The 12,208-nt window shown below is 34.4% G+C and overlaps 1 protein-coding gene across 1 annotated transcript; it reads left to right on the forward strand.

The window, feature by feature from the left end:
• Nucleotides 1–4,864: 4,864 nt before the first annotated feature.
• On the forward strand, nucleotides 4,865–5,425 carry LOC104882184 (late embryogenesis abundant protein At1g64065). The gene has a single exon (XM_010664362.2). It carries the CDS (start codon nucleotides 4,865–4,867, stop codon nucleotides 5,423–5,425), a length of 561 nt encoding a protein of 186 aa, XP_010662664.1.
• Nucleotides 5,426–12,208: the final 6,783 nt, after the last annotated feature.

Below are 12,208 nucleotides of genomic sequence, written 5' to 3' on the forward strand. Positions count from 1 at the left end.
ACTCAAATGCCTAAACCTACGGTGCCACAACTTTGAATTATCTTCTATGACTGTTTGTAGGCATGTCGAGGTCTCAAGCACCACATTAGCCAATAATACAAACATTTGATTTGTTGTCATCTTTGTCTGCATAATCAATCCTCTTCTAGGGTGGTATAACTTGCATTCCCCATTTTATATAATTATAGCTAAACCCCTTTCTTGAAGTTGGCCTATACTTAGCAAATTATTCTTCAAAGCAAGAACATAGTAAACATTAGTGACTACCTGAGTTGAGCCATTAATCTCGAGTCGAATGTTGCCTTTGCCCATCACTCCCATCCTTGTATTATTGTTGAGCTTCACTGAGTGTCTGAAAGCCTTATCAATGTTAGAGAACCACTGCCTGTTCCCTCACATGTGATTGCTGCAACCCGAGTCGAGGAACCACACATTTTCTCGTTTCAAGTTGTTGACTTCAACATAAGACATGAAAAGGATCTCTACTTCTTCATTGAACTCAGCATAGTTTGCACTCTTCTCCCAACTAGGGCATTCGTATTGGAAGTGCCCTAGTTTGTGGCATTTAAAACACTCCACTATGGCCTTGTTTGTAAAGTAGCTTCTTCTGCCTTTCATGCAGCCTCGAACAAAACTTCGACCTCTGCATCTTCCTTCATACCTTTCGTCATACGAAACCTTTAAAGCTTGTTCATCCCTTGCATTTCCACTATGACAATTCATTCTCTATTCATGAACCAAAAGGCTACTTTGAAGCTCGTCAATGGTCATCATGTCCACATTATTGGACTCTTCTATTGAGTATACCACATAGTCTAACTTGGGAGTCATTGATCTCAAGATTTTCTCCACAATCACATTCTGCCCCATTCTTTCTTCATGTGTTTTCATCTTGTTTGCAATAGTCAAAGCTTTGGTAAAGTACTCATCAACCTTCTCACCCTCTTTCATCTGCAGGATCTCAAACTCTTTTCTAAGGGCTTGTAGTTGAGCTCGGTTAACTCTGGTGGAGCCCTGATACTTCTACCTCATTGAATCCCATATACTCTTTGCTATGTTATTGTCAAGAATTGTCTTCATAATGGTCTTGTCAATCGATTGAAACAGGTAGTTCTTGATCTTCTTATCCTTTAGCCTCGCCTCTTCAACTTCCTTTCTTTGTGCTTGAGTAGGCGTTGATCCTTTGGCTATTGAAGGAATTCCATTCTCTACTATGCTCTAGTACTCCTTTGAACGGAGAAAATTCTCCATTAACATGGCCCAATGGTCATAATAACCATCAAACCTTGGAACTGTTGGTTGAGCAAAGTTTTCTGTCGCCATGTTCACTCATTCCACCTTCCTTTCTTCTCTATTCTCTCTTCTCACACTCTATAAGAAATTTGCAGTTTCTTACTTTCTTCAATCAGGCCCCTTAGCGGAGCTCTGATACCAGATTGTTGAAAGCAAGAACTATAAAGCTATGAACTCACATAAATCTGGAATAACATCCCCAGTTTTATTGAACACTTACTGGTGGCTTATATAGGCTTACAAGATAAGGAATTAGAAAAACATTATAGCCCATGTCTTATACATAAAGACATGGTATTAGTTACTGAAAGAGTCAAAACCTATCTACTGGTTCCTAACTAATAGGAACTTATTAACAGAACTTTGACAAAGCCAAACCTTAACAGAAACAAATAAATCCCAACTATAATTCCTCCCCTAAACTGAAGCAGTATGCATTCAGTTTAAGTTTGATACCTCACATACCCCAAGCTTCTCACGCAACTTCAAGAACACTTCAAGCTTCAGTGACTTTGTCAGGATATCAACCACTTGATCATTGGTGCCACAATGAACCAACTTCACCACTTCCTCCTTAGTGAGATCCCTCAAGAAATGGAACCTCACATCTATATGCTTGCTCCTACCATGCATAACCAGATTCTTGGATAGCTTGATCGTTGAACTGTTGTCACACATAATAGTAGTACACTGGTTTATACCCTAAGAATCACATGAAAATATACTTTTCTTCTTTCAAAAGAAAAAAATTAAAAAATGCCAGTCATGGGACTAAACTAATGGCCCTTACTACGATACTTCCGCATTATCCTATTTAAATCGATGTTTGGGGATCTTGGACATTGTTATCATTCTTTCCTAGTTTTTTATTCCTTTCTTTTCTCTTGTCCATTCTTTCCCAGTTTTTTTAATTCTTTTCTTCTCCTTTATCCATCTTAAAGCAAACTTATTCCAAAAGATTTGGTACATGTAACAGCTAGAACATTGTCACATGCATGATGGAGGCCGTCCCTGCAAATTATACCATTTGTCTTTAGTATGACCTTGCAAGTAGCTGCTGGCAATATCCACAAAACAAAATTAAATAAAAATAAAAATAAAAATAAAAATAGAAACAACAACAAAAAGTAAAACAAAGCTGATAGTTTTGTGGAGAGAGAGAGAGAGAGATGAAAAACACTTTTTATGTTAATTAAAATGGCTTTAAGAGAGAGATATGAAAAACACTTTTTATGCAAATTAAAATGGCTTTAATGTTGCTAATAAATCACAAGAGAGATTTTAAAATGCGTTTGGAAAAATTCTTTTGATCACTTAAAACCTTAATAGGGACCAATATATGTAATGTTCTATTAAGTCACAAGAGAGATTTTAAAAGATTTTAAAATACGATTGGAAAAATTCTTTTGATCGCTCAAAACCTTAACAGGGACCAATATATGTAATGTTCTTTTTTAATTATTTTTATTTTCTATTGGCTCAAAGTGCTCTGAGATGGAGTCTTCCTTCACATCAGGTAAATGGAAGATAAAATCATAGGACGTGGAAAATGAACCCATCGAAGATACCATTTCCAATTTTCCTTGGTCAAATTTGGAGGTCACTTTGGCCTTGGAATCTTAGAAATTTTTTACCAAACTGCTTCCTTCCCCATAAAAAAAGTTCAGTCACTTAAAAAAATAAAATAAAAAACTATATTTTATATAAAATCAGTTAATTACTTGAACTATACCACATAGAAAATGACGATAAGGGTGTTATGAAATGACGTGCATTCATTATCTGATTCCACTAATATTGTGTAATAATTTTATTTCGGCATGAAGCATCAAACGCTTTGGTCATGGTGGAACCCACAATGAGGTAGCCGCCTTACAAGACCAGTCACCCAAAACCCTAGTTGAATAATCAACATGACCTTGCCAATTACATCACACTCAAAAGCTTTTTTTTTTCTTTTTAATTATCTTGATATTTTATGATATAATCTTATATGATGAACTGTCCAATAACATGGATTTGACTCCTTAGACTGTTAGACATAATCCTTCCCCCTTTATCCAAATCCAAACTTTATTATTTCTTTGAGAAATTCTAAGAGTAATAAGAAAGAACTATATAACGAATTTTGATGGTTACTTTAGGTAATACATAGCTTTGTTGTTTTGTATCTTATTAAAAATAAGAACAATTTTAATATTTTAAGGTTAGGAGGGCTTACCTAGAGAAATTAATTGAAAAAGATGGTATTGAAATAGAAGCAATAGACAAAAATGAAACTGATTGTTTTCTCCCCCAGAAGGGAAAGAAAATTGGATTACTTGAGCTTAGGGTTTGAGTTGGTGTCATTAGTACTTGGTGGAGGTCATTAAAATTATGAAGATTTAACAAACCCAAGAAGAGAAACCATGTTTACAAGGTCTACAGAGAAGATGAAGAGATGCTTAAAGATCAATGACAAATCTTTTTCTTCCCTACTTCACGGGAAGCTTGTCTCCTTACAACTGAGAGAATATTTGAAACTTGATGGACTCATTTTCAATAAAAAAAAAAAAACAAAATGTTTTTTTTTTTTTTTCTGACTCATAGCTTCTGAGTGAAATATTCTAAAGTGGGCCTTTGAAAATTGAAACTCTCCACAAGTCTCTTTCCATCTAGAAGAAAACCCAACCCCGCCTTCAACACTCTTGCGTGTTACATCCTGGAAATTGACTTGATAGTCAATTTGTCAAATTGGAATAAAGAGTTGATGATAATAATAATATATAGGTATTTTGCTTACTGGGTCGGCCACGGCTGACTAGATCTACCCACAATGCTTCTATGGTGATGACTCTTATGGTTTGATTGGTGATGATTTTCATCGGTTGGTTGAAAGCAAAGGAATCTTGGATTTAGCTTTACTAGGTCAAGTGCTTGATCATATGGCTTCTAGGAAGGAATTAATTAATCCTGTGCATATCTTCTTAAAGGTCCTCTTTTAAAGTGTTTCGATTGATCAAGGTTTTTGTACTACGAAAATTTTAAAAGATTCTTATATTCATAGTTTCATTTACATTTATCAATGAAATAATTAAATTGGGAAAGGAAAATAAGAATTCTATTAGGATTTGAGTTAGGGTTAATCCACTCATATTGCCTAATTAGCTCAACAAAATCAAACTTCTAGGTTGATTGATAGCTTAACTTACCTTGGAATTTGATTTGCATGAAGTCAAGTACAGAAAAGAGGTTTTCACTTCTTTTTTTTTTTTCAATAAACAATATGTGCTTACAGAATTCAGTAGATTGACGATTGGCTCAACTCAATGGAGACTCAAAAACCTGTCCAGTTCAAACGACCTTTAGAAGCTTCTGTCCCCAGCAGGCAGTTTACTTATTTTTAAATTCATCCCTGTCAATGAATAAGTCTTTGTAGACCCCACTCCATGAATAAATTTGTGTATACAAGTATATATAAATCCACCACATAGCTAGCCTGCAGATCACACCATCCATCTCCTATAAGGCTTCTCCTCTCCATATCCAATCCAGAAAAGGAAGGAAAGTGAAAGAAAATTATTAGGGCACTATGACAAGCGACACCGGATCAGTGCGCCGGAAGAAGAGCCTGAAGTGTCTAGCATATGTTGCTGCTTTTGTGGTGTTCCAAACTGGCATCATATTGCTCTTTGTTCTACTAGTCCTGAAGATCAGAGATCCTAAAGTCCGCATCGCCTCCATCTCTGTGGAGAATCAGCATTTCTCTACAAATTCCTTTAGCATGGACCTCAAGGCTCGAGTTACAGTCAAGAACACGAATTTCGGTCACTTCAAATTCGATAATAGTACTGCAACTATATCGTATTTTGGCACTGCAGTAGGGGAGGCAACTATTCTTAAGGCGAGGGCTAGATCAAGATCCACCAAAAGGTTTAACATAACTGTGCCCATATCTTCATCCAAGGTAAATAACCATCGACAATTGCGTAGGGATTTAAATTCTGGGGTTTTGAATCTGAGCAGCACTGCAAAGTTGAGTGGAAAGATACATCTGTTCAAGATTTTCAAGAAGAAGAAATCTGCAGAAATGAGTTGTACCATGGAGCTTCATACTAACACAAGCTCCATTGAGAACTTGAGCTGCAAGTGAAAATTCTACCACGCTTAATTCACTAGTGTTTTTCTGTCATGGGGGAGAGGCCATATGTGATGGAAAGAAACTATAGAATTTGTATTTTGCATATTCTTTATAGTTTGTGTATGTATTTTTAAGATATTGGAATTTCCTTTCAAGGCATTTTAAAAAGAACAAGAGCTCTGGTTTTACTTAGTTCTTTGCTTTAACTTTAGGTTTTCTGTGATTCCCCATGGAAGTTTAATAGATCTGATCTTGATCTTCAAGTTTTTCTGGGATTCCTCAGCTGGGAAAATTTGTGACTTTATAAGTCAATGGGTCATGGATTTCAGGGCTTGTGAAATGAGAGTGGACGTTGGCAAGCTTGCCCTCATATTTTTTTTCCCCTTGTATGGAGCCATTTGGTCCTCCGACTTTCATTGACCCAAAATAAATTATTATCAGGGCATTTACTTTTTCTTCGCCACCAAACAAAGTCTTCCTTTGACTTGATGAGTTTATTTTTGTTTCCTTTAATTTCTAGGCCTATTATCTTGTTCAATTATTCCGGCGCACTTCAAAAATGTGGTTAGACCATGCATGAAAATATATGAATATAGTGAAAATTAAAAGAAAAAAAAATGTGATTGACATGAAAATATTTTTTTCAACTTAGTGATTGACATGCACTAAAGTTCAATACTTTCCAATCCAGTGGCAGCTATGTGGATGTACACTCAAATTTGTTTCATCTGCAACCTTGAAGCCTGTCTAGGATGATTACAACTATAGTACAAATTTCTGTATGAAACATTTTGGGTTTTTCAAAAGCAGTGATCTTGAAGCAAGTTGTGGGAGTTTGGTGAATTGTTTGTGGTTCCACAGCACTAAATGCAAGCAGTAAAAGTAGGGTAAAAACTTGAGGTTCACCACACAATTTGGTAGGTCCAAATTGTCTTTGATTTTGAGTGTGAATCCAGAAAGGAAGCAACCAGCCACACTGCCATGCTAACATTGGCCCTACCATAGAAGGAGTCATACCACCAAAATGCATTTGGCTTGCAAGTAGACCTTATCACCCATTTTAGACGTTTGATTAGAGACGTGTTGGACTTTTTTCTGTCCTATATATATATATATTTTTTTGGGAAAAATTAATAATAATTATTATTCGTCTTTATTAATAATCATTGTGGGACAACATTTGCCCGTGTCTGCATTTTGTAGCATTTCAAATTTGGGTTAAGATTTGTGTGACTTAATATCCAAAAATGCACCCAAAAACCATTATTCTAAAAAGTTCTAAGGTATCTTTAATTTTAGGAAAATTTAAGGGAAAACAGAGAGGAAAACTATATAAAAGAGAAAAAAAATAAAAAATAGATTTAAAATTAATAAATTATTTTTATATATATTTTTAAATTTATTTTATTTATTTAATTTTATTATAAATAACTTAAAATGTAAATTTTTTTAAAAAAAAATTAACATTTTTTTTCATTCCTAATACTTTCCGATACCAAACATAAGCTACGGGTTTTTTTGGGAAAAAAACACTTACACAATTCAAAACAAAACCCGTTAAGTCTACATAAAGAGTCTCCTCTGTATTTGGAGAGCACACTACACACTTTTCGACAAAATGCATTTCCCCACAATAAGAAGAAGACCTCTCTTTTTAATTTTTATATTTTTACTTTTATTTTTATTTTTGGGCACGACAAAAAATGTGGATGTAGCAAACCCCTTTTCATAAAGTTAGAAACTTTTTTGGCAAAACTCTTCATCAGCAAAGAACAATAAGAGGTAACTTTGTTTTTAAAAGCAAAAAAGAATATTTCTTTTGAAAAAGAAGATCAAAATATATATGGTGATTTTGGTTATTCTTTCTTCTCTTAAAGTTGGCTCTCACCATGCAAATTTTATTTTTCAATTAAGAATATTTACCTTATTTTTACTCCATCTCTTTAATATGAAATAAGATCTTTGATTGGAATATGGGATCATAGTTTCATATTCCAATCATGCTATTTGTAATTTTGTTACATTTATATGTATTCTAACACTATTTATATATTTTTTTATTTTGATAATTATTTTTGTTAAATTATCAATTTTCTATATAAAAAAAAAACCCATATCTTTAGAGAAACTAACCTAATTTGGATTTATATTCAATAAATAAATAAAAAATGTAAATTATAGAGAAAGAAAGGAAAAATACGTACAAATTGCAAAGAAGGGGATCAAACCCGAAACCTCCCCCTCAAATCAAGTTATGATATATAAAATAATTATATCTCGAATATTTTCTCATTTTACACATGACACTGAAGGTGATGATGGGTGTCAAACAAGAACCCTCATCTCTGACTACCCTTATCATTCAAACTAATGATATGATATATAAAACAAGGTTAATGCCTAACTGCCCATGTTAATCTAAGTGCCCGAGTCCACTTCAATTTGGTGGAGAAAAACTACTCCCAGTAGCGGTATCCTACTCATTTCACATTTGGCATCTTCATAATTGCACATTAGCTTTTGTACTTTGACTTTTATTGCTTAACAGGTGTTTTTAGGTTTTGGAAATTCTGGTGTCCAAAACTTCTACATGCATTCATGTTAAAATAAAAAGAGGTAAATTTAATGCCCTAGTTGGTTTAATACTTTTATTGAAGATGAACCTTGTTACTTGTAAGATAAGACAGCTTGTTTGAATATTATTATTATTGTTATCATACCCACTACTACCATTACTATCACTATTAGACCTTGTCTCTCTCTCTTTTTTTTTTTCTTCTTTTTTTTTTCTTTGTTCCTTCACACAAGAGGTTAGTAAGGATCCAGTTCAAGTTTATGTACAATCTAAATGTATATCTAATATATAGATTTAGCCCCTTTGTGGATTAGAACACTTTTATCTATTAGGGTTTAAAGAATTAATTTTTTTAGTGTATTTTCTATCTTAATTTAGAAAAAATTTAAAAATATGTTTAGATTTTACTTTCTATATTTATTTTCTCTGGAAATTATTATATATTTTTTCATATTTATAATATTTCTATTCCTTTTATATCATAGTTCCTATAAAAAAAATTTATATCATCATTTTCCTTTTTTGTTTTCAATCTTTTAGAAAATAATTTTCATTTTTTTTAATAAAAATTTTATTATTGGCAAGCGTTTCTAGCTATTGTTCCCTTCCAAAGAGTAGGTTTTTACACGTTACTCACTCATGTGCCACCGAAAACACTACTTCTCACTTGCATGTGTTAAGCATGTCGTCAGCATTCATCTTGAATCAGGATCGAACCTTCCATGAGATTTATAGTTACATTACTTATAACTTCCTTATTCCTAGGCAAAGTGGATTTAGAATTTTCATTCATTTCAAGACATAACTTGTAACATGTGTTTTACTTATGGATCTTTTTGATAGGATAAATATAAATAATGCACAACCAGATTTTATCCCCTCTTATGAGAACCTAATAGGAATCAATCAAATAGAGTAGCAAGAAGACACCCAATCAACAAGTATATGAATACCATTAGCGTGAAAAACCTTCTCTAATATGAGAAGTAAAAACCACAGGACCCTTAGGCCACTTAAAAACTCCACTAATATAATTAATGGGTTACACAATTCTTTCTAAATAAAACTAGAAGCATACATCAACCATATCTCAAGACAAATTGATCTTGGCAATTTCAACAACTTTGCATAAAAACAATAGAGAGATCTCACCAAACACACCACAAAACTAAAATATAACTTTTCAGAACTCCAAATCCAATCTCCACCGTTCAGAATGAAGATTAATAAGTCATGAACGTGCTCTCCAAAAATCGGCCCAATCGAACCACAGATTAACCTTGATCGGAGTTCATGATCAAAATTGTCCGAATAGAAAACGCATCAAAACAAAGGCTCTGTTCTTGGACTGAAAGACGACCTTCTGGATCTCCAAATCCGATCTTCACCGTTAGAATGAAGATCAATGATTCACGAACTTCTCCCCCAAATTTTAAGTCGATCGGCCCACAAACGAAGCGGGATTGGACCTTTGATGAAATCTGGGCAGTGAAGAATAAACTGAATTTTTCTCTCTAACTTCAAAAATGGTGGTTCTCCCCTGTCTCTCTCTTTTCTCCTACCTCCGGTGGCTGTGAAAAATTGGAAGAAGAAGAAGAAAAAAAAAAACATGATTATTTTTCTAGCCCTTTTATATAAAGGCCTAAGAGGCCTTAAATTTTGAGCTCTTAATTTGGGCCTTCCACATGAGGAAAAACTCAACATTTTTTTCAATTTACACCCATTATCTCAAGTTTTAGATTGAACTAATCCATTGACACAAATAGTTCATGGGAAAAAAATCGAGTTATTTGAGCCCCAGTGGATTGACAGGACAAATTATCAATTTTTTGATATAGGATATCCATCCTAGTCACTATGGACGCATTTGTCCAATCGACATGTTTGAAGGAATCAATGTTGGACTTATTGGATCTTTAGCAATTCACGCAATGATTGATCATTTTCACTTTCTTAATTTTTTGAAATTAGTTTTGCAAAAAAAGAAAATAGAATGTTTCTTGGAAAATAAAAACAAGATTTCTATTTTTCAAAAACATTTTTTACTTTTTGTTAATTAAACACATTTTTAAAAGAGGAAAGACAAAAATGAAAGCTATTTTCAAAAATTAAAAATTAAAATTAAAAAATGTTTTCCAAACTAAATGCTACCTAACTTTTTTTTTATTTACTTTAATTATTAAATTGATAAAGATGTTAGAAATCAGTTAACGAAGATCAGACATTTTTTTCTTTAATTTTTATTCAACTTCATTTTGAATGTTGTTAAAAGATTGATTTTGATTGAAGTAAACCATCACAATTATCAAACTAACTTGGTTGATCGAATTAACGTTGGAGACAACATCCATCATATCATAAATCCCACTACTTCCTGAAGTTGATTTTTATTGAAAGCATGTTAATCCTGAAAAAGATGATGGGCAGAGAACTTCAGCCGAGACAGATTGGTTTGGACAAAAAGAGAAAGACGTCCAACAACTTTAAGATACCATGTCAACATGATCACATGACACCTCCGGTCAATAAAATGCTCAAGAAGCTAAACAATTATGCAAGTAAAAGAGTGTATAATTGGCCCATGATACCCACATACTAAAGAGGAGGGACAGGATTAATGAGTGGGAGGGCCATCATATACTTCTCACGTATAACAAGCTTCTCTAAAGTCAATTTGCAATCTTTGTTCAAACGCCCTTGTGAAGACTTTCTAGCATCTAATTTCCATATATATATATATATATATATATATGGAAATTAAATATCATAAATGCAATGAAAGTTTTTTCTTGTCCCAACTGGTATGCAGGTGCAAAAGAGTCTTGATTTTGTTCCATAACACTACATATGATCATGTTGCTTTATTTGTTACAATTTGGCAAACAAATGACCATCCTTCTTGGATTACATCACCAGTGGACATATTGGCCATGTATCATTTGTAGGTATTCATCAAACAAGAGTAAGCCCAATCATTTCCTTGGATTAATTCATAGAACCCATGAATAGTGGGAAAGATTCAACAGCGGCACCAACCAATGGTGGAGGTACCGACTGTAACGGGGTGCAACTACTTGGGCCGACCCGGGTCATAAGCACAACTATTGGGGCCGGCCCGGGCCAAGCACACCCATTGTGAACCTGACAACAATGCAATCATCCCCCTTGGGCGACCGTGCCATTCTCGAAATTGAACCGACATTGAGCTTCCACCTCCACTAACCTTTGCCTTCTGGTTTTTGAGCCTTAAGCCAATCTGCTCCCATCAAGCTTCTTTTTGGTTATAACTTGATAGTCAGTGGGGAATAATCGAGAATCGCCTCGATTACACCTTCGTGCAGGTGCCCGAGAGTGCCGGCAAACTCATCAGTCACCAACTCACATTGTTGGATTGGACCAGCAGGCGAATTTAACTCCCAGCGTTACAAACTCCAACAAATTGTCATCCCAGAAAGGACTTCGAGGCTATCATGGTGCATGTTGGGATATTTAGTTTAGTGCATAGCATGACATACATAAGGCTACCCACTACTGATGCATAAGATTACACGAGCTCTCAGAATTTAGCACCAGATTCGTCTTCTATAAGACATAAAATCCGGTTTCCTATAAAAATGAATCTCGTCTACTAATAATTTTTTTTTTTTTTATATAAAAAAAGTCGAATATTTTTTTATCGTCCATCCTTCATCAGGAATCACAACATACTTCTTAGTAGAAGGCATGCCTTAGAGGAGAGGAAGCCTAGTTCGGCTAAGCGCAAAATATCAACTTCCCATTCCACAATGTGACAGTCCATAGACGATTCAAATGATTTCTTTAGCATGTTTGAATTCTCCGATCACCCTGACTCTATTGAGTCAGAGGAGGTTAATTTCTATGGTCAAAATATGTGAGCCCCTATGAGATTGGAAGAGGTTGTGCTAATGGCCTGTTGTATCATCTTCAGTTCGTCATCCCTTTCTGCAGCTGTTACAATCCCTTCTGCATAACAAAGCCCTGTTTCTATAGAATCTAATGATGAAGATAAGGTTACTGGGGAAGCACTAGTCCATCAGTCACCTTGGGCGCTCTCTTATATCCCAGATAAAGAGAAAGTTCTTAGAGAGACTGTTGTTCCAATGAAACTTCAAACATCAGTAAGCTAAAGCCTCAGACTCAGCTTCTTTATTATTCTATGTGAGACCTTCATTCCCAGATGAATTAGGCCTTTGAGATAG

This window comes from Vitis vinifera, chromosome 16 (assembly GCF_030704535.1).
Source record: "Vitis vinifera cultivar Pinot Noir 40024 chromosome 16, ASM3070453v1".
Taxonomy (NCBI): domain Eukaryota; kingdom Viridiplantae; phylum Streptophyta; class Magnoliopsida; order Vitales; family Vitaceae; genus Vitis; species Vitis vinifera.